At 47.9% G+C, this 21,625-nt stretch overlaps 1 protein-coding gene across 1 annotated transcript in view; it reads left to right on the top strand.

The window, feature by feature from the left end:
- Positions 1-21,625, top strand: part of PLB1 (phospholipase B1) — a 139,323-nt gene that overhangs the window by 60,359 nt on the left and 57,339 nt on the right. Inside the window, exons 16-21 of the mRNA XM_087863204.1 lie at positions 3,472-3,543; positions 4,346-4,420; positions 6,425-6,488; positions 13,490-13,548; positions 15,217-15,290; positions 16,793-16,836. Of these exons, the coding sequence (XP_087719330.1) occupies positions 3,472-3,543; positions 4,346-4,420; positions 6,425-6,488; positions 13,490-13,548; positions 15,217-15,290; positions 16,793-16,836 (388 nt within the window). The remainder of the gene's footprint in view (positions 1-3,471; positions 3,544-4,345; positions 4,421-6,424; positions 6,489-13,489; positions 13,549-15,216; positions 15,291-16,792; positions 16,837-21,625) is intronic.

Raw genomic sequence — 21,625 nt, 5'->3', positions numbered from 1 at the left:
CAGGCTCACAGATGGAAACAGAAAGTTTCACACTCAAGGCCGAAGGATGAGGACATAGTAGGGGTCACAAGGGCTCAGAGGAAGAGCTGGCAGCTTTCCTGGGTGGGCAGTTACCCCCACGGTCTCCAGACCTGTCCAACCAACCACGAGTCATTTCCCAGTGAGCGTTCTCGAGGTCCCTGCAGCAAGGCCAGCGGAGACGGACGGGTTTCCCCGGGGGTGTCTGTCCCCTGGCTTCCTCAGCAGTGAAATGCAGACCGTCCACGGCTCCCGGAGTGGGTGCAGCTGCTAGAACGCCTGGGCTGCTCCTGCAGGCATGGATTAGTCCGTGAGAAAGGGTGAGGGTGAAGGATACTGGGTAAAGAGCCAGAAAACCTGAGTTCTGGTTCCAGCAGTATTTTTCAGTGTTTCTTGAGGGGAGTCATGTGGTCTTTCTGGGCCTCTCTTTTCTCTACTTGCCAAAAGGGTGTAATGACCTTCAGGCAGCCTCAGAGGGCTGTGGCCAAACACATGAGTGGTTCCCCCTTGGGTTCACTCCGGTGTCTTCCTAGGGACGTGAGGAGGGCAGGAGTGTCTCTGCCTCTACCTCCTTAAGTCTCTGCTATGTTGGGCTTAATGAAAACCACAGAGATGAAAGCGAGGTATGCCCATCCAAGCCGATGTTTATAGACACAGACAGCCCTGAATGAGGGCCACCCTCCTCTGTGGGGAGCACAGAGCGGCCAACACAATCGTTGTGACCACAGGGGCTCAAGTTCTGCTGTGTCTCTCCCCCACTGTGCCCCAGGACACCACGGCAGGGGCGGCTGTGCGGGACACACCAGTATCTGTCCTCCCCCAGGGTACACATAAGCTCTGAGGGCCGGCAAAGGAAGGTTCCACACACCTGCAGGAGAGGTCAGCCCTGCTTCTGAAACACCCCTGGCACCGCCCTAGCACAACACACCCCCAGACTGGAGCTGAGCTCCTGGCACGAAGCTGGAGGATTTTGTGTGGGAGACATCACTCATTCCCTTGTGCAACCCTAGTTCTGAAGAGACCCACCCTTGGGGAACTCGATTCCCAGATCCTTCCAGCAATCGCAGACCCCCACCCTCTGCCAAGCCCCGCACGAGGGGCTGGGGCCGTGGGGCAGGGGAGAGCCCTCAAGGATTGCTCAGTCGAGTGGAAATGCTCCTGGGAGAAGATGTCTAAGGTCATCCCTCCCACGTTCCAGTTAATTCCAGTGTGGCAGGGAGGCCGTGGAGAGGAGATGTGGGTGATTCTGGGATGAGAAGAGGAGTGAGACCACAAAGAGCAGCCCCCGCCGTCCCCAGAGCCTATGCGCACTTGTGCGCGGTACAGAGTAGTGGGAGGAAGGACAGTGGGAGGGGACGCTTGGACCAGCCACACCATTCTCCATGCTCTCTGAGCCCCGAGGAGGGTAGAGGGTCTGAGCGGGTGTAAAGGGCATTAAAGGAGCAGGAAGGATGTAGTAGGCCAACCAAAAGAATTTGGGGAAAGGCTCTTAAAGTGTTGACTTGACCCTATGGATTTCCCTTCTTTAAGGTCCTTAAGAAACAAGCTCTGCTATGTCCATTCCACCAGAATTAGTAAGATATGACTCGCTCAAAGTTTCTTTCCAGACTCTATTGTTGGTTAAATTCTTGAAAGATTGGGGGAGAGAAGAAGGCAGGCCACTGAACACTCCCTTGCAGAGAGCTGCCTTGAACTTTTTGGGTGTGACCTCCCATTTCTAGCAATGTGCACCTTCAGAATAAAACTGAAAGAATGTGGGAACCCCAGTTCCTCCTCCAGCCGTCGAGCTAAAGCGTTACCACTCCTTTACCAAAAGGTTAAGTTAATTACACTCTCTTATCTGACTTTGCCCATTTGGGTGAAGAGCTAATCCCAAGAAGGGTAAAGGTCTCTCCTTGCTTCTTGTTTATGGGGCACAGATGCTGGGATAAGATATTGCTGAAGAATCTAAAATCTTCACGGGGAATGGCAGAGCCCGTGACTGAGCCAGATAGGGCACTCCATCGGCTAGCCTCCTGTCTTTTGTGTCCTTTGTCAAGTCATCGGAGGGAGGCGAGGGACAAAGCTGCCCAGTACCTGTGGGCAGTAGGGCTGACAGCGAACATGAGTTTCCCAAATGGCAGAATAGCAGGTGCAAAAGGAAACCTGTCTTCTCTCAAAGCCACCTCATCCTTCAAGGGTTCACACATGTGTAACGACCATTTAAAGATAACAAAAGGAACTTTAGGGGCGCCCGGGTGGCTCAGTTGGTTGAGTGGCTGACTCTTGCTTTCAACTCAGGTCATGATCTCAGGGTCCTGGGATCGAGCCCTGCATTGGGCTCCATGGTCAGTGGGGGGGAGTCTGCTTGAGGATTCTCTCTCCCTCTCCCTGCTCTCTTCTTCTCTCTCTCTCTCTCTCTCTCTCAAATAAGTCTTTAATAAAAGTAAAAATAACAAAAGGAACTTAAAAAAAAAGAGTCCTTGGGGTACCTGAGTGACTCAGTCACTTAAGTGTCTGACTCTGGATTTTGGCTTAGGTCATGATCTCAGGGTCGTGAGATTGAGCCCCGTGTCAGATTCTGCGCTCACCAGAGTCTGCTGGAGATTCTCTCTCTTTCTCTCTGCCCCCCCATCCCTCTCTTTCACAAGAAAGCCCTCTCCCCACTGAATTCTTCAGCTGCCTTCATTTCCCCGCCTGCCCCTCGGTGCGTTTACCTGAGATTATCACCTGCTGCGCCCCCTGCTGGCACACCATACGCTTTCTGTCCCTGTTCCATAGGCTTCTTAATCATTTAAGCAGTTGCCTCGATGAGCACTGACCCCACCATCACTCATTCCCAAACCGCTAGACATTCAAGTAGTTTGGGAGTGGGGGCCATGCTGTGCCTCGTGGCTGTTTCTCTGGGTCCCAGTTAAAGGCATGGGACTTGAGGCAGAGCCCGTCACTGGCCTCACTCACAGCCACGAAAGCCGTCTTCAGGTACCAGAGGGTTTCCTTCCCTCCTGGACGGGGGTTCATGCACACAAAGGGAAGGGGAGCCCTGGGGAGAGGTGCATGCCTTACACAAAAGCCAAGTGTTTACCCTTCCTTCCCCTCCTGCTCTCCTCTCTGAGGGAAGTTTGGTTAGTGATGCGGTCCCCGTCCCAGCTCACTGTCTCTGGTATTTGTGTCTCCTTCTGGAACATCAGGAGGGGTGGGCTAGGAATCACTGAATCCTCTCCTGCCACGGGCATGCACCGGGATCTCATGGAGGGCTTGTTAAAATGCAGAGCTGGACTCGACCCCAAAGTTTCTGACTTCAGTAGGTCTGGGATGGGACTGGAGATTTGCATTTCTAACGGGTCCCCAGATGATGCTAACGCTTCCTGCTGGCCCAGGGTCACACTCGGAGAAGTGCCTCTCTCAGTGATACCCCAGTATGTGGCCACCTATGTAAGACTTCTCTGTTCTAAAGATCACCTCCTTTTCCAGATGAAGCCAGCAGGACAGAAAGATGAGCCATTCGGTGCAAGAGAGACAAGGCCAGTGACCTGTCCCTCTCAGGTAGGCCAGAACTTGGGGGTGGGGCATCTCTGGCTGAGTTGGGGAGAAAGATGGGGTCACGAAGAGGTGGGCTTTGCTGTGACGTGGGGTCTTACCTGGCTGAGACATGAGCCCCAGTAGAGTCTTGGCTTGGGTCTTCTAGGCTGGGCATAGGCTTGCGTACTTGACGCATCTCAGGTTTACACCTGTGGGTCAGGGGAGCCATGTTAGCAGAACTGAGGTCCCTTCGCCTGTGGAGGGCATAGGACCAAAGCCACAGCTTATCTGGTCCCAAATGTGAGGATGGGTGTCTCAAATAATGCACCTAAGATACAGCAGGTATAGAATTAATGCCACTGAATAAATGAATGAGAAAAGAAAAAACTGAACATAAATCAGGAGAATTCCTTTTTATCATTTAATACTAGTTAAATGTTTGGCTTTCTTACCAAATTGGTAAGATTTTTATTACTGGGCTGTAAGAACTATATAATTCAACCGTTCCCCTCTTTGCTTGGGCTGCCAGGAAGCTTAAGCCTAAGTTCTCTTTTTATAGAAATACATGTACTTTGCCCGGTAGCATGAAGCTCAGGTAGCAAGAGATGCTGACTGTTGGCAATGGGAAGTCGCAGAGCATTAATGAGCTCCTTCAGAGAACCAATGAGCAGTGCAGAGAAGAAAAGCCAGAGAATGGTTTTCTCATCATTTCAAGGCTGGTATGAAAGTTCCAAATTGGCCAAAGGCATGGCTGGATGATACAACCTGACGAATGAACGATACAGATGTCTGGGTCATGGTTACAATATATTACCTTCCTCTGCAGGAGAACCCCTACCTGTTCACCTACAAGAACAGCGACTACCTGCCCAGGCTGCCGCACTCTCACGAGAAGCTTGAGGTAGGCGGAGGTTTCCTGTGACTGACAAACGTGCAAATGAACCGGGGGCGGGACCCCTTGCTGGGTCTTTGGAACCTTCGACACAGTTCTCTAGGTCCCGGAACCCCGTGAGCAGGATGGAAAGGGTGCAGGGTCAGGTGCGTGGCTGCCCCCCTGGGTGCTTGAAGCAGGTCTGCCCTATGTTCCGCCTCAGCAACCAGCATCCTGAGGCGTCAGGGCTGCCTGCTTCCTGCCTCTCTATTCTGAGTAAAACAAGAATCCTCAGGCCCTCCCCAAATCTCTGACAGACCTCTTAGACTCATCCGAGCCCTTAATCTGAGGAGAAAGTTAAGAAAAAGCAGAGTAATGTGGTGAAGACTGAAACCAGACAGCATGGAGACCCAAGGGCCTCTGAAGTTGGCACCTACCTGTGGGGGCCGCCTCACACTTACTCACATCTCACTGGGTGCTAATCTCATGAGTCTCCCTGTTATTTCCTGTCAAGATTAGATAGGGCACCCTGCGCTCCTCTGGGGAGCCGGGAAACACTTGAAGGCTGACGCCCTCATTCTCAGAGGACTGGGGGCCAATACGAGTTGAGACAACCTTGGTACTTTGCGCCATCCCGGCCTCCCTGTTGTATGAAGAGGGTGACATGTACTCCAGGCGGCCCAGGCAAAGCTGACCCACCACAGAGCCTGAGAGGCAGAGTGCGAAAGACCCTTGGTTTAGCAACGTGTCCCATGCTTTCTAACCAATACCTCAGCAGGGAGGATACATCCGGGAGGCAGCATGGGGAGAGAACCGGCTGTGGATTCAAATCCAGACTCTTCCACTTACTGGCTCTGTGTCATTGGGCAAGGCACTTACCATCTCTGTGCCTTGGTGTTTTTTAAATCTGTGAAATGATAGTCACAGCCCGATCTCAGAGAGTTGTTATTAAGTTATAATACACTAGTAAGTATAAAGCACGTGTGCTAGTATCTGGTACGCCCTGAGTTCTACAGAAGTGTTGCTATTATTGTCATCTCATAAGAGGGAGCAACACATTCTCTCCAGATACATTTATTGACTACCTTCTGTGTACCGCTAGAATGCAGGGACCAGAGAGGCTGCCTAGTCACTACTTGTCAAATGACTAATGGGTGGGTGGATGGAGGACTATCAGGCATGGAGAGAAAACCACGAATAAAATACATCGCGTGTCTCAAGGAACTCAGCCCAGTGGAACCAACCAGCAATGGTAGCATGGTGGAGTGAGTCCTATAATTAAAGTTTCCATGGGTATTCTGGAACACAGAGGAAGCAAGCGACCAGAGAGAGTTGACAAGGCTTCCCAAAGAGTACAAACGACCCTAGCCTTGAAGGATGACTAAGGGTGACGAGGTGGGTGGGAGCGTGGGAACACAGAGGGAGGGAAAGGTCAGGGGGAATGGAGGTAAACTTGGGCAGAGGTGTGGAGAGCATGAGAACTGAGTCGAGAGCCGATGGTTTAGAATGTTAGGGTCTTCTTGGGATGTGCGAAGGAGGATAGACTTCATGCTGATGTCAATGCAGCAGAAATGTATTTTTTTAAACCAACAAATATTTATCGAGCATCTGCTATGCACTGTTCTGGGCTATAAGGATACAGTGTACAAAACAGACAAAAATCCCTGCTTTCACTGCGAATTTGGGCAGGGGAGTGACACAAGTCTGTTATGTTGCGGGAGAGAGAGAGAGCCCGTCATCTTTCTGGGCTCAGAGGCTGGGAAGGGAGCCCACGGGACCGAAGGCTGTTCTTGCTGCAGTATTCCAGGCAAGAAGGAACACAGGCCCGGGCGTAGGCCCAGGTGAAGGGACGAGGAGAGGGGACAGGATGGGGAGCATTTAGGAAAGGATGTCCTGGGCACTCGGATAGGACTGTTGAAGGAGGGGGAGGGACCTTAAGTGATACCTACGTGTCCCTATTGACTAGTGTTTTCTCATCCACTTTCCTACGTTGCAAGATCCATTTCTACTCCTTCCCTGTGCATCTCATTGCAGGTGAGAGATGGAATGGAAATCACGTGCCCCGACAAGGACCCCTCGGACACAATTCCCACCTCAGGTACGTGGCTCCAATCGAGTGGTTTTTAACCCGATTTGAGGTCTGAAGTCATCGACGTAAGGGCAACCACAACAGGCTTTCCCACAGTCATATCCACATGAGAGGTTTGCTCCAAGGGCAATAGAGATCGCTCTGGGTGCAGATGGGCAAGTTCATGCCTGTGTTTGATTATCCTTTAACTAAACCAGGGTAACACCATTATCAGAAAGCATTTACTGAGCATTAACTGTGTGCCAGGCCTTACCCTGCAAAGAGCCCAGTGTGAATTGAGTGAGCTGCTGTCATTGTCCTGGGCTTCCAGCCTTGATGAAGTGACTTTGTTCTCCAAAAAGCAAACCTTTAAGCACAAAGCAAAAATAACCAGTCCATCCTGCATATCAGAACCGTATGCAGGATGCACTCAAACATTGCACAGACCCTGTGAGCATGCCATCTTATAAACATGCTGTTCTCACCGCCTCTCAGTATTTTCAAAATGACTGTCACTGGGCCAGGAAAATGAGACTTGTGGAATGTTCCAGGCAGACACCCTCCCCAAAAGGGGCTGTCTCGGGGTTCAATCTTTTCCTCCAGGTGAGCCAGCCTGAGAGTGATGGCTATGTGCACATGACCATGGGCGGTCACGGGGGGAGGCTGTGTGTTGAACTGCAGGACTCAGGACAGTGGTGAAGGAGCTTCCTGCCACAGTGTGACAGGTTCCTCTGCTGGGTCCTAGGGGCCGACTCACCTGTGCGCTCATTCGTTCGTGTGTTCATTCATTTATTAGATGATTGCTGAATGCCTCCTAGGTGCCTTCCAAGACAGAAAATTAGGTTTGGAAATGTCACCACGCCTAGCAGGATTCTTTCAGGGATGCAAATCTTGGTAGTGAGACGGTTTCCTTCTGCTGAGTGTTCGCACAGTTAGCTAGCAGCCTGCCCCTTCACGCGCGCCTTAGCTCTCCACGCTCAAATTAAGCCATATGACTGGCAAGTTAGTTAAAAATGTTTGTACCAAAGCTTCAGTATATAACCGGCTCTTGTTCTAAGTTGCAGAACGATGGAATAGGTGATAAGGTTCTTACGCACACGTACATTTAGTGTTGAGAATTTTCCTTCCTTCGTACTTGGAGACGACTCATTCCTGTTGCTTAGTTTGCTGGCAGAACTTCAGCAGCAGAAACAAATTATTAGCTTCCTACATCGGCCGTCCTATAGCAAAACCCCAAAGATGTACGTATGTAGGTATATACGGACGTATGCACGTATAGGGAGACAGAACTTGAATGTTTTAGTCACTATAGTCTTTACAGAGAAATGATAGCCATCTCCTTTTTAATCTTATCATTCTGAGAGGAACAACTCGAAAGCATTTTGCAATCTGCTTAGATTATGTTCCTGTCATGTCGATGATAACCAACCAATCCCTTAGAACATATCTCCACATCTAAAACCAAATAAAATGTGAACCTCTTCTTTATTCCCTGACCCCAAAGATTATCGTGTTTATTGGCGCTTGAAGATGTAAGCACAAGAAATTTTAAGACCTTGAGATCGAAGATACTCTGGTGATAGGGACTGTCTGAATAAGCAAATGGATAGATTCAGGTCTCCTTGATCTAACCAAGTGGGCATGGAACCAAAACGCTGGCTCGCTCCAGCTGGACGGCCGCCCTTCTGAGTCCGGCCTGAAAGCTGTCATTTAAGAAAATGCCACAGCTCAACTGGACGATAATGAAAAACACATTTCATTACTGTGCATGATCTCCGATTGGACATTTTAAGCATCCTTGTGATTGTTGGGGTAGTTAAGCCTTAGCATGGGGCCACATTATTAGTTTCACTCCTCTGGAGATCATGTTTGCAATCTCTAATTGAGTTGAAGGCACCCGGTACATACGTACGAGACCAGGCCATCTTATCTTTATGCCTCCAATGACTCAGCACACGTAGGAGCCCAGGAAATGTTCACCGAGTTCATCTTAATGAGTATTTTTAATTCAGCAAATCAACAGTTCTAAGTTGAAAAAGAGCTTTCAAACCAACTAGACCAAAGTGCCGTCCATTACAACAATATTTCGCTAAGACTCTGTGTAAAATAACTGTCTTGCCTTATTCTTTCCAAAAGCGTCCCTTGTCCTCTCCTTCCCTAGCATTTCTCCCCAGCCACCACAGATCGGGGACTGCCTTTATCAACAGGCCACAGCCCCCAGCAACCTGGGTGTCTTCCTCATGCCGTGTGGAGCCCACAGGTGATGAACCCCTGCCACCAATCAGTGTGGCTTTGGAATGAGAGATAGAAAGTTGATGTAATTTTTTATAACCAATTGGTATTTGGTAGCCAGAGAAATAAAAGCCGCCCATTTCTCCTCCCCGGTGCGAACGTGCCTTTGGCCGAGTGCTAGCTAGCTCCTGTGCGCTTTGTAACTTTGTACGTACCTGCATCATTCTGTATTACTCCACGGCCTGCCCCTAATATAGTTGGGATGCCTAAGAAAAATATGTTGGGCCTGGCAGCTGACCTGAGGCTTTCCCGGGGAGAAAAAGAACAGCATTCTGCAAACAAAAAGAGTAGCAATAAGGAGCCAGGAGGACGGTGGCTCTTGGCTCTCTATTGAAATTGGCTATCTTGAGGTCAAGCTGCTAATTCCATGCAGAGGGGAAACTTCATAGTATTTGAAAATAGAGATCCACAAATAGAGGTGCGTCTGTCACCAACCGTATGAAGTCAGAACAGTTCATTTACATTCATTGAAGACATTAATTCCTTTCTAAGTCCTGGATGTCATGCACTGTACCCATTTGACAAAAACCAGCGATTCTAAAGCTGATATGAAAAATGCCCAGGTTACAGCCCCCGCTGAGCGCTAAGGGTTTCACTTTGCTGTGAGCCGACCGTGTCAGGTGCAATGCAGACTCTGGAGATGTTTCTCTCATCACCACCAGCTCACGGGTCTTGGGACTTTAACCTGGGACTAGGAAGAAAGTAATGATGCCCCAGTGGGATTAATAGCCTGCTTGTCCCCAGGTGGGACCAGTCTGCTGAGCAAGTTCAAAATCACCCGAAGACACTTGGATGAATAAGTATCTCCTTCCCCCGCAGTTTCCATCATCTAAAGCTTTGAGAGCTGCAAAGTCTCTGACACAGAGCCCCTAATGTAGCCTGTAATTCAACTTAGCGCATTGCTTGAGCTCCTGTGTGCAAGGCGCATATTTCTTCAGATAAACCCACACTGAAGCACTTCCAAGGTAGAGACAAGGTTCTCACCTTGTGCCAGCACTTTACTAACCATTGCAGAAGTCTTCACATAAGTCCCTAAATCAGAGAGCACGTGGGTTGGGCAGCCGTAGCTCACAATTAAGAGAAAGCTGGTTTTTCAGATGATGGCCCCGGGTGGGTTAAGCTGTTGGGTTGTACAAGGCAAAACTCCAAAGCGTCCAGTCTTTTCCCTGTTCTATAGTCCGCATTTCCTTGCTATTCAGGACATTTCGTCATAGCTTGGATGGCCTTCTGATAAGAGGCCCCCTCTGTAGAAATCTTGACGAGTTATTGATGTATTTATCAACTCCTTTCAGGGTGGTGGACAGTTTGTACCAGATAATGTTTAGCTAATCAGCCCACATAAATTTAATCTTATCTCTAAATAGTTCTTTGTCCAAGGAGAGCAATTGCTAAAGTGCTTTGCTGGGTTTGCATGCTGTGTCTTTGTCATACGTGATGATAGTAACAAAGCTGAAATCAAGGTCTGCAGGATATTAAACGAATGAAACATGTCGGGCTCTATCTTAATAAAATCCCAGATAAGTCAGACTCCTCCCATTTAGGCTTGGCCCATTTATTATCTCTCCCAGGGAATCCTTCAGAACAACCAACAGGAGGACCCCCACCCCCCAACAATCTATCTACACATATGTACACACTCCTAGATGGGGACGTGCATGCACATGTGTATGTGTGTATGCTTCCTTTGTCCGCTGCAAATCTAGATGGTGGGATGACCAGTTTCAGCTGCCTCTCTAGCAAACCGTAACGTACTTTCGAAGCAAATCTGCCCATCTCTTCCACATTTTACCAGCTTCAAAGATCTCCCCTAACCTTTGCCCACTAGCTGGTGCCCACAGTATTCACTGCGTATATCATACATGATGGCAACAAGAATACAGTGATTGACTGTCATCACCAGCAACTAAAATAAGCCCTCCGGAGTTGAGGGAAGGAGGTCTTATTTTCTGTTTTGTTGCCTTTTTTACCCATAGCCCAATTTCTTTGAGAAGAGGTCATTTGAAAGTTCTCAGGCTCAACCCCGTGGATGTGTGCTAATGTGCGCAGCTGGCTTTGTGATTTGATATTGTTCTAACCACACGTCCTCAGCCCAGCCCCTCCCACGACCTACTAAAGCAGAGCGCTGAGGGTGAGAACCGACCATCTGTGTTTTAACAAGCTCTCCAGATGATTCTGATGCAGGCTCAAATTTGAGGACCACTAATCTATATATTTTGCATACACACATTCACAATCATGCGTGTGTCGGTTTGCATGCTGTCACAGAAGAGGCAGGGACTTTTACTTTTCCAGTGAGAGCAGATCCTCGGTGCGAATGACAGCTCCCCTTCTACAGACGGTAGAGCAGTCAGGTAGAAAAGACGTCTCTGCGGAAGGAGAGAAGACTTGCAGATCCTTTGGATACTGTTTCCGCTGAGTGTTAATGTAGCTTCTTGGGCAGGTATCATCTACAACCGTGATCTGGGTGTTGATGGGTGCAGTGGGCTCTGTGTAGCCCGGTGGGTCAAAAGCATCTGGTGCTCCGTGTCTCACAGGATGTCTTACAGACAGTGTAGGAATTTGGGTGTGGTCCTCAAGATGCACTTGGATTCAGGTTCATCTGTGTATCAGGTAAAGGGGTAGATAGATATCGTACAGGTGTATATACGCAAGTAATTATACATGTAGCGATAGCCATGTTACTCTCCTAGCCTGTTGGCCGGACATAAAAGTCCCGTGGCCCTAACCTATCTTTCCAATGTTACTTTGTGCTAATCTCCTTTACAGATCCTTCGCTTAAGCCAAACTCTATGACTATCTGCTCTTTACAGACATCACACACTTTGCCATACCACAGGCATTCTTGATGCTTTTCCCCTCCCTCCCCCATCCTTGTCTCATCATGTTGTGAGTTCAAACACTACCTTCTGCATGAAGCCTGCTCTGAACCCCCCCCCACACACACACACACACTCCTCTAGGGGGAATCATTCCTGCAACTCCAGAATTTCATGTCTCTCTATATCTCCCCCAGGGTTTATCAGCTTATAAATAATTGTAACTGGACATTTCTCACTTCTTCTTTAGCCTGTTAGTTTCTGGAGAGCTCTCTCCATTTCTGATCCCTCTGTCCTCCCCCGAGCACCCAGCCACTGCTCGGTGGTCAGTACGTTTGTCAGAGGATGCATAGCTCGTGGGCTACGGTATAGTACATGGCCAAACTCAAAAGAGGAACAAAATAGAGTCGGGCTGTCGAAAACAGTTTGGTGGTTCCTCACGAAGCTAAGCACAGGATAATCGTAGGATTACCAATTCCACGCCTCGGTATATGCCCAAAATAACTGAAAACAGGCATTTAAATAAATGTTTACATGTAAATGTTCATAGCAGCCCTACTATAAGAGCCAAAAGACGGAAACAACCCAAATATCCATCAGCAGATGAACAGATAAACAAAATATGGTCATGTCCGTACAATAGAATATTACTCAGCCACAAAAAGGAACTAAATCCTGGTACATGCTATAACACGGATGGACCTCGAAATCATTATGCAAAGGGGAAGAAGCCAGACACAAAGGGGTCAAATGATGTATAATTCCATTTATATGAAATATCCAGGATAGGTAAGTCCATAGAGCACAGATTCATGGTTGTCGGGGGCTTGGGGGTGGGGTGGGGAGTGAGTGCTTAATAAGTACAGGTCTCCTTGGGGGGGTCAAATGAAAATGTTTTGTTTTTTTAAAAGATTTTATTTATTTATTTATTTGACAGAGAGAGAGAGACAGCCAGGGAGAGAGGGAACACAAGCATGGGGAGTGGGAGAGGAAGAAGCAGGCTCCCAGTGGGGCAGGGAGCCCGATGTGGGGCTCGATCCCAGGACCCTGGGATCACGCCCTGGGCTGAAGGCAGACGCCTAACGACTGAGCCACCCAGGCTCCCCTAAAATGAAAATGTTTTGGAACCAGATAGAGGTCATGGTTGCACAACCATTGCAAATGTGCTAACTGCCCCTGATTCGTTGATTTTTAAAAATGGTTAATTTTATGTTATATGAACTTCACCTGGATTTTTAAAAATCCGTCACTGGTATAAAAGCATGTTCCTTTTCCACTTTAGAAAAACTGAGCTGATTTTTTTAATAGGATGATATAGAATTGCATCCCCATTATCAACAGATCCTAGAGTAGGTTTCAGGCTGGTTACATCTGCACCACAATTCCTGCCGCACTCCCAGACCGCACTGCCGGGGCTGTCGCAGACACCTGTGCCATCAGATTTCACCACAGGCCCCAGACCCCCCTCTGCAGGGTGGGTGCGCCTTCCAGCTCCGGAGCGTGTGTGCAGCCGCCCCAAGGGGGAGAGGGCAGGCAGGCTCGGTGGCTGCTACCATGGAGCCTTATGACAAGGATGGGCTTTTTTTTTTTTTTTAAGATTTTATTTATTTATTTGACAGAGATTGAGAGAGCGAGAGAGGGAACACAAGCTGGGGGGATGGGAGAGAGAGAAGCAGGCTTCCTGCTGAGCAAGGAGCCTGATGCGGGGCTCGATCCCAGGACCCTGGGATCATGACGTGAGCCGAAGGCAGACGCTTAACGACTGAGCCACCCAGGCGCCCCAAGGTTGGGCTGTTAATATCTCCATCCAAGCCGAATTGCTATTACAATGGAATGTTCTCTCCGTTTTCCTGGAAGGTCTTCATTTATTTTCAGAGGAGATAAGAACCCCTGTCTGCCATTAACTCGGGTGTGCATTCTCAGTTCACAGGCTGAAGCCAGCTGATATCAAGGTCATCGGAGCCCTGGGTGACTCTCTCACGGTGAGTTGCCCCCACTGTGGAAGGAGATCTGGATTCATGGGAGAACCCGGAGAGAGGAACTCTCAACAGTGGCCATCTCTGGCCCCTCTCCAGCCTGCCTGCCCTGGACCCAGCATTCCTTGCCCATCGCATTTCCCCACGTCCATCCTAACCTCGTATTCCTCTCCCAACGCTGGGATGAAGGAGTGAGCAGGAAGTGGGGGGACCTCAGAGGGAGCAGCTGTGACAGAAGGGACTCTACCCAGATCTCCCAGCCTAGCAGGGGTGGGCAGATCGGACTAGGTCTCCCTCATGGTGTGGGGCTCCTTCAAAGACCTGGTGCTTGTCATGGAGGAAGTGAAAGGAGGGTGAAGAGAGGATGAGACAGGAGCGGGTGCTAATGGGGTGGGGAGAGGGTTGAGTAGAAGAGAGGGAGGTACGCAAAATGATCCCAGCCCCTCTGTAGCCACTCCATGGTGACCCCTCAGGCCTGCAAAGTGCTGTCCACAAAAAGCAAAATGAGGCCCTCGAGAGACTGGGTGGAGGATCCCAGAAGCTCCCAGACACTTCCGTTCAGTCGTGGCTCATTACAGACATATCCAGCTGCTGTTCTCTGGGTCGGTAGAATTCAGGGCCTCCAGCGGAATCTTCCTCAAAGGCCAGCAGACAACTTTCCCATCTGTGGCCGCTAAGCCTTTGATCTGTCTTGTTTGGCATGATGCGTGCAATCCTATGAAATGACTCTCCTTACACTTAACCCATAAAGAAGGTGAAGCTGGGCAGGTGAACTGAGTGCCCACACGACTCTCCACCCCAAACGCCCTACAGCTCGTAACTTCCTAGCAGGACAGGCAGGCCGGTCCTTAGCACAGCTTATCCCAACCGCTTCCTGCTGGGGGTGGCCCGGTGTTGCTTCCCCCATCCCTTGGTGTCCTTGGAGGGCTCTCGGGGTAAGGACTCATCGAGAATCAGCGCAGCTGTTCGGGACTTCCTGGGAGGCAGCATTTGGAGAGTGACATGCATGGCAGGTGCCAGAGGAACTGGGCACCAGAGAGCAGGGGTCACACCCCTGCAGTGGGAGGGGGGTCTCTCGTGGAGGCCAGTCTTCCCCCCCACCCCCCACCCCCCACAAGCTGTCCAGGAGGCCAGTCTTCAGCATGACCTTTGCAATGGCCCTGCTTAGAACTAACACACTTAAGGCAGGGGACGTGCACCTGCAGCGTGTGTCCAGATTGAGGTTTTAAAAGACCGTGCTCCCTTTTCAACTGAGGGGTAGGGATGTTTTATTTTCTTACTATTTTTTAAATTGTGTGTACATGAGATATATTGATCTAAAAGGACTACGATATACTTATGTTACACAACTTCTAAAAATGAGGCGAATGGGACCCTGAAATGTGTCCTTTAGAAAAATGGACACTGCTGTCTAATTTCCAGAGCAAGTTTGCTAGCCTAGTGTCACCTGATCTGGGTCAGGCAGGGTTTCTGAGGGCGAGGCCAAGCTGTGGACAGCGCCAGGACTCCCAGCAGGAGCTCTCACTCATCTCTGTCAAGGCAAGATGGACATTAAGACAGGGGGCTGTCTCAACTCGAGATTCTAGAGAGTGCCCAGGCGTTCCCAGCCAGACCCAGGGCAGGGACTTCCTGGCCAGCAGGCAGCGAGACTCGCCCTTTGATATTCCCTGTCAGGCAGGTAATGGGGCCGGATCCAAGCCTGGGGAAGTCTTGGATGTCTTGACTCAGTACCGAGGCCTGTCCTGGAGGTGAGTGAAGATGTGACAAGACCCTGAATGACCCCTTCATTGCAGGGTGGGGGAGGACCCCTGACCATCACAGAAAACCATTCCTCTAGCGGAAAGATGAGCCCCCTGGTTAGGGCTTTTCGATGAGACACTTCTGGTTTACTTTGAGGAAGGAATGCAAAGCTTCCCCAAACCACTACATTCCCCAGGACAGGAACTGAGACCTGAGCAGGAGGAATCGGGGGATAAACTACCTAAATGGGTTGAAAGTCTTCCCTAGCTTTCATTTCTCCCTCTGGGGCATAAGCTCAGAAGGAAACAGTAGCCTCTGGAACCAGAGTTGTGCCTGAATCCTAGCTGCCCAGCTCTGTGCAACCCTGAGCAAGTTACTTAACCTCTCTGAGCATGTCTCCTTACCTTCAATGCTGGGATACTAATACTTAGGGAGAGTTATTAGGGAGAGTTTAAGCATCCAGCACAGTGCCTGACACAAAGTAGATCTAAATGGTAGCTGGCATCCTTATGAAAGGGCCTTCATTTTACAGATGAGAAAGCAAGGCTCAGAGAGGGCAAGTAACCTGTCTGAGGTCACACAGCCAGATGGTAAAAGAACAAAAGGTAGAGCAGATGGTTCCTGACCCCTAATTGGCACATTCCCCCATCGTGACTGCCTCATGCCCTGCCGGCTTGCTCCTGCTCCGGCTGTAATCAAATCCAGGCTGCCACAGGCTGCAGGGAGCTGGATTCATGCTTTGAACACCCCACTCCTGCCAAGCGTCAGAGGGCAGGTTTGCTGTTTCCTCAGCCGGGAATCTGGCATCTCTGGCCCCAGACTGAACCTGAGTGTTGAATCCCTGGCATCCTCCCTCGTGACGCTGCACAGAAATAAACCCAAACATTTTGAGACCCTTTAAAATGTTCCCAGACATACTTGGCAGAGAACGAGGGGATAAGGAAAAGCAGGGAATCCAATAAACTCTGGAATGTTGCATATTTTCATGCCTAGAGACCCATCCAACTCTGATTTCCTTGGAATTTTAGAAGCAGCTTGGAAGACGGGTTGCACCCTAGAAGACACCCTTTAACAGCAGGTTTTCCCAAGCCAAATAGGAAGAGAGTGATGAGGGCAAAGCTTTCCTCTCTGTTTGCAACGATAACAGCCATGCCCAGCTGCAGCGGCTAGTGGGGCACGACTGGGCTCTGCATTCCGGGAAGGGTCACTTTCCCTTTAAAAGAGGGGTGAAGGGGCCCACTGGGTTCCCCTGCCCCAATGTCAACGCCTCAAGTTAAAAATTCACAAAGTCGGCCTGCCCTGTGAATCCGTTTCTTGGCTGGGTGTTCCGGTTTGTGGGGACAAGGCAGAGGATTTGCTCTATCCTGGTTTGGTTTTCTACTGCAATCATAAACTCCAAGCCCCTGGGGTGTCTCTCAGAAGGAGAAAGGCCTGTCTTGGTAGCGTCGGAGCTGTTCGGGCGTCTCTGGCATTCTCAACGTCTGTTTTCTTTTCTGTTCCCGCACCACAGCATCGGAGGCGATCACAACCTCAGCAGCGTCACCACCCTCGCAAGTGAGTACGCGCTCCCTCGCGCTCGGGCTGGCGGGCGGGCTCGCAGCATCCCTGCGCGGCTCTGCAGCGCCTCCCGGTGGTGGCCGCGGGCTCAACAGGGAGCCGGGCGGCGCGACTCCGCCGCGTTCGCCAGGGGGCGCTGTGTCCCCGAGGAGGCGGTGGCCCAGCTCTGCTTGGTGAGCGTCAGGAAAGCCTCAGAGAGATGTTTTTTTTTAAGAGAAATTGTATTTGCCCAAGGAAGGAAGAGAGAGAGGAGAAGAGAGTTCAGGCCAAATCTTAGTACAAGTCAGTATCAGGAAATGAGTCCAGAAAGAAGGAAAGGGCACCCACCTCCGCTTTGCCCGTCTTCTGAGCAGAGCACCTTCCTGGGAGGTGTTGATCTGGGTTTGGGCTGCATTAAGCACCACTGCATACAAATACGTTGAATTCCTGTGTGTGGCTTTAGGAAACCCCGCTATTGCCGCAGTGAGAGCTAAAGTTACCTTGGGCAGGCTGTGCAAACACAGCGGGCTTTGGAGCCCAACGGTTTCCTTAAATTACTTCACCAACTGCCTGCTGGGAATGATTTTTTTTTTTTTTTAAGCCTGAGCTACATTCTCCGAATGGTCTTCTTAACGTGTCTTTTTCTTCTCCTTAGTGCATACACGTCACACTGCGTGTTCTTAACGTTCGCTTGCAGGAAATGTTATCATTCAATTATTTTCCCTTCACAGTTTCTAGCTGATAATTTTGCCTAAGAAACTTAATTGGTCCCATTCTCTATTACTTTTCTTGTAATTATCCCTTTGTAATATATCTTTAGAAGCTAAGCAGTTATTTTGAGTTTAAGGCCCCAAGACTTTGATGATAGAGATGGCTTAATCTCCACACGGGCAGGACTGGTTGGGCTTCATGCATGGTTATCTGTTTTGCTGTTTGCAAATCCCGTTGAATGTCAGTAGGTGCAGTCCTGTGACACAAGTCCTCCCTGTCTTTACTGCTAGGGGAGGTGGTTTGGGTTGCTTTTGGGTGTGACTGACTGGGCTGGGAGCCCGCCCAGCATCTGCAACAGCTTGCTGATTCCCCTGCTGTTGTCTGAATAAGATGACGGCAAATGGCTCAAGCCCTTTCACTGCAGTGATTCACAAATGCCTGAGCCAGTGCCACCCCCAGGTTGACTCCCCTGACACACTTGGCCCAGTAATGGGTCATTGCCTGTTCAGACTCTTCCTTACTAGAATTGTGAAGACAGTTTGATTACAGGGGCCGGATAATCCCCAGGGAAATAATTACGTGAAAACGTGTTAGAAAACTTAGCAAGAACCTAGGGTCAGAACAGTAGCTCAGTTTGACTCCCTCTTCAATTTAATCCAGCAAAGACTCCAGTTCCGTTCTCTTGGGAAATAGGAGAATGAAGCAAACTCCCTGCCTCATGCCATCATCACAGTTTCTTTGGGGGACGTGTCTCCCTAAATGGTACACGTGTACACGTGTACACATGTACCAACCATTACAGCTATGTACATGTTTACGGGAAGATAAATAAGAAGGCGGTTAACTCTGCCTTCTGCAAAGGGGTTTTAAGAACTGGAATTCATCAGGTAAGGAAAGCAGATGGAACATTCCGGGTGCAGATAACCACAGACACCAGCAAGCTCTCGCTCTCAACAGTGTATAGTGTCTCACTATGATATTCCTGGTAAGTAGTTACTGGCCTGTGCTGGATTCCTCCAGTCATGGGGAACCGAGGACAATCCTTTCTATTTGCAGATGGCTCTAGTGATCTCACAGTTCTTCCTCCTATTTTGTAGAAATCAGAGTAATTTCTATCCATTAGGTACAATGTCCCCAAAGCCACAAGGAAGGAGTTCAATGCACATGTGTTGTGTAGGTCCTGTTGCAGGGCCTGGTTCTAGAGAGCACTCTGCTGGGTGGCATGATGCCTGAGAGTACTGGTTGGTACCTAGCCCATTGTGAGACAAGGGAAAGTGCCCTGTGTTGGAGCTGAGAGAGTAGAGTTCTGGCCTGGAATTCTTTCTCAGTAACCCCATGACTTTTAGCAAATCTCCCAGCCTTCCTCAACTTCAGGTCATCCTTCATTCAGTCCATAAGCATTTGTTGAGCAAATGTGAGAGTCTGGGGTGTGTGCAGACCCTGTTCTCAGGAGTTCACAGCCAAGCGGGGGAGATGGAAAAGTGGAAAGTCAAGCATAGATCCAGTGTGGTAAAGGCGTTAGAGTGCGTGAGATTGACAGATCAACCAGATGACAAGCCTTTAACCAGACTGACCAAGGCGGCAGAGAGGAAGAGAGCCTCAGAATCAGGAACGGAAGAGGAGACGTTACTACGGAAATTAAAAGGATTATGAGAATATTTTGAATAATTGTATGCCAATAAATGAGATAACTTAGAGAAAAAGGTAAAATTCCTAGAAAGACTCAAATTACTGAAGTGGATTCAAGACAAAATAGAAAATTTGATTAGATTTATAACAAAAAAGTGATTGAATTTTAAATTTTCCCACCAAAGAAAGCCCAGGCATTTCTGGTTTCATTAGTGAATTCTATCAAACAGTGAAAGAAGAATTGACATCAATTCTTCACAAACTCCTCCCAAAAATGGAACGGGGGGAATACTACCCAATTCATTCTGTGAGACTGATATTATCTTAATAACAAAAATAAGACAAAGGTATCACAAGGAAATAAAACTACAGACCAGTATCTCTTTTGAATATACGTGCAGAAGTCCTCAACAAAATACCAGCAAGCAAAGTACTGCAACATAAAAAAAGGATTATACCCCATGACCAAGTGGGATTTATCCCGGGAATGCAAGGTTAGTTTCAAATAAAAAAATTAATATAATACACTACATCAAAAGCATAAAGAACAAAAACTACACGATCATCTCAATTGATGAGAAAAAGTATTTTACAAAAACTGATACCCTCTCATGATAAAAATATTGTACACACTAAGAATAGAAGGAAATTTCCTCAATCTGATAAAGGACATCTGCAAAAGCCCACAGTTAACAGCATACGTAATGAGGAAAGGCAAGATGTTTTCCTGCTGAGATCAAGATGTATACTCTTGCCACTTTTTTTCAACATTATGCTGGAGGTTCTAGTCAGGACAATTAAGCAAGAAAATGAAAGAGAATGTATCAAGATTAGAAATGGAGTAAAGCTATCTGTATCTGCAGGTGATATAGTCTTACATATAGGATCCCAAGGAATCGTCTAAAAATTATTAGAACTAAAGAGTTCAGCAAGATTGCAGGGAACAACATCAATATGCAAAAATTAATTGTATTTCTACACATTAGCAATTAACAACCTAAAAATGAAATTAAAACATTCCATTTACAATAGCATCAAAAAAAATACTTAGGAATAAGTTTAACAAGCAAAGTGCATCTTTTAGATTTAAAGATTACTTTAGACTTTAAAGATTACAAAACATTGCTGAAAGAAGCTTAATCAGACCTAAATAAATGGAAAGACATTCCATGTTCATGAATCATAAGGTTTAATATTGATAAAATGGCAACATCCCCCAAATTAATCTACAGATTCAATACAATCTCTATCAAAATTCCAGCTGGCTTCTTTGCACATATTGACAAGCCGACTCTAAAATTCATATGGAAATGTGAGAGACTCAGAATAGGTAAGATAATCTTGAAAAAGAACAAATTGAGTGGACTCATACTCTCTGATTTCAAAACTTATAAAGCTCCAATAATCCAGACAATGTGGTGCTAGCATAAGGATAGGCATATAGATCAATGAAATCGAATTGAGAGTCCATAACTAAACCCTCGTACTCATGGTTAACTCATTTTCAACATGAGTGCCAAAACTAACGGGGAAAGAAGTCTTCAATAAATGGTGCTGGGATAATTATATGGCCATAGGCAAAAGGATGAAGTTGGACTCCTACCTTATACCATATACAAAATTAACTCAAAATGGATCAGAGGCTTAAATGTAAGAGCTAAAATTCACCCTTAGAAGAAAATATTGGAGCAAATCTTCATGACCTTGGGCTAAACAAAGCCTTCTTAGATATAACACCGAAAGCACAAGTGACAAAAGGAAAAATAGATTGGACAAAATTAAACACTTTTGAGCTTCAAAGGATACCATCAAGAAAGTAAAAAGAAAACCCAAAGAGTGAAAGAAAATGTTTGCAAATCAATTCTGACAAGAAACTTGTATCTAGAAAATACGAAGAACTCTTGTAACTCAGTAATGAGACAATTCGATTTGGGCCAATTAAAAATGGGCAAAGACTCTGAATAGACATTTCTCCAAAGAAGGTATACACGTGGCCAACAAGCACATGAGAAAATGCTCGACGTGAGTAACCATCAGTGCAAACCAAACCATAATGAGATACCATCTCACGTCCACTAGCATGGTTCTTTTAAAAAATGAAAGTTGGTGAGGATGTGTGAACATTAAAACCCCGCTACGCTCCTGATGGGAAGGTAAATTGGCACAGCTCCTTTGGGGAAAGGTCTGTAAGTTTTTCAAAAGGTTAAACAGAGTTGCCATACGACCCAACATTTCCAGTCTTAGATATACACCCAAGAGAGATTCGCACAAAAACGTGTACAAAAGCGTTCACAGCAGCACTATTCATATTAGCCACAAAAAAGTGGGAACAATCCAAATCCTTCAAATGGCGAATGGGTAAATGTGGTACACACGTGCGACAGGATGTCATTTGGCAAAGAAAGGCAAGAAGTGCGATCTCTGCTGTAACGTGGATGGACACTGAAAGCATTATGTTGAGTGAAGG

Source organism: Ursus americanus, chromosome 7 (genome assembly GCF_024610735.1).
Source record: "Ursus americanus isolate L20-20 chromosome 7, mUrsAme1.1.p, whole genome shotgun sequence".
Classification (NCBI taxonomy): domain Eukaryota; kingdom Metazoa; phylum Chordata; class Mammalia; order Carnivora; family Ursidae; genus Ursus; species Ursus americanus.
This window is presented reverse-complemented; position numbering and strand designations above follow the sequence as displayed.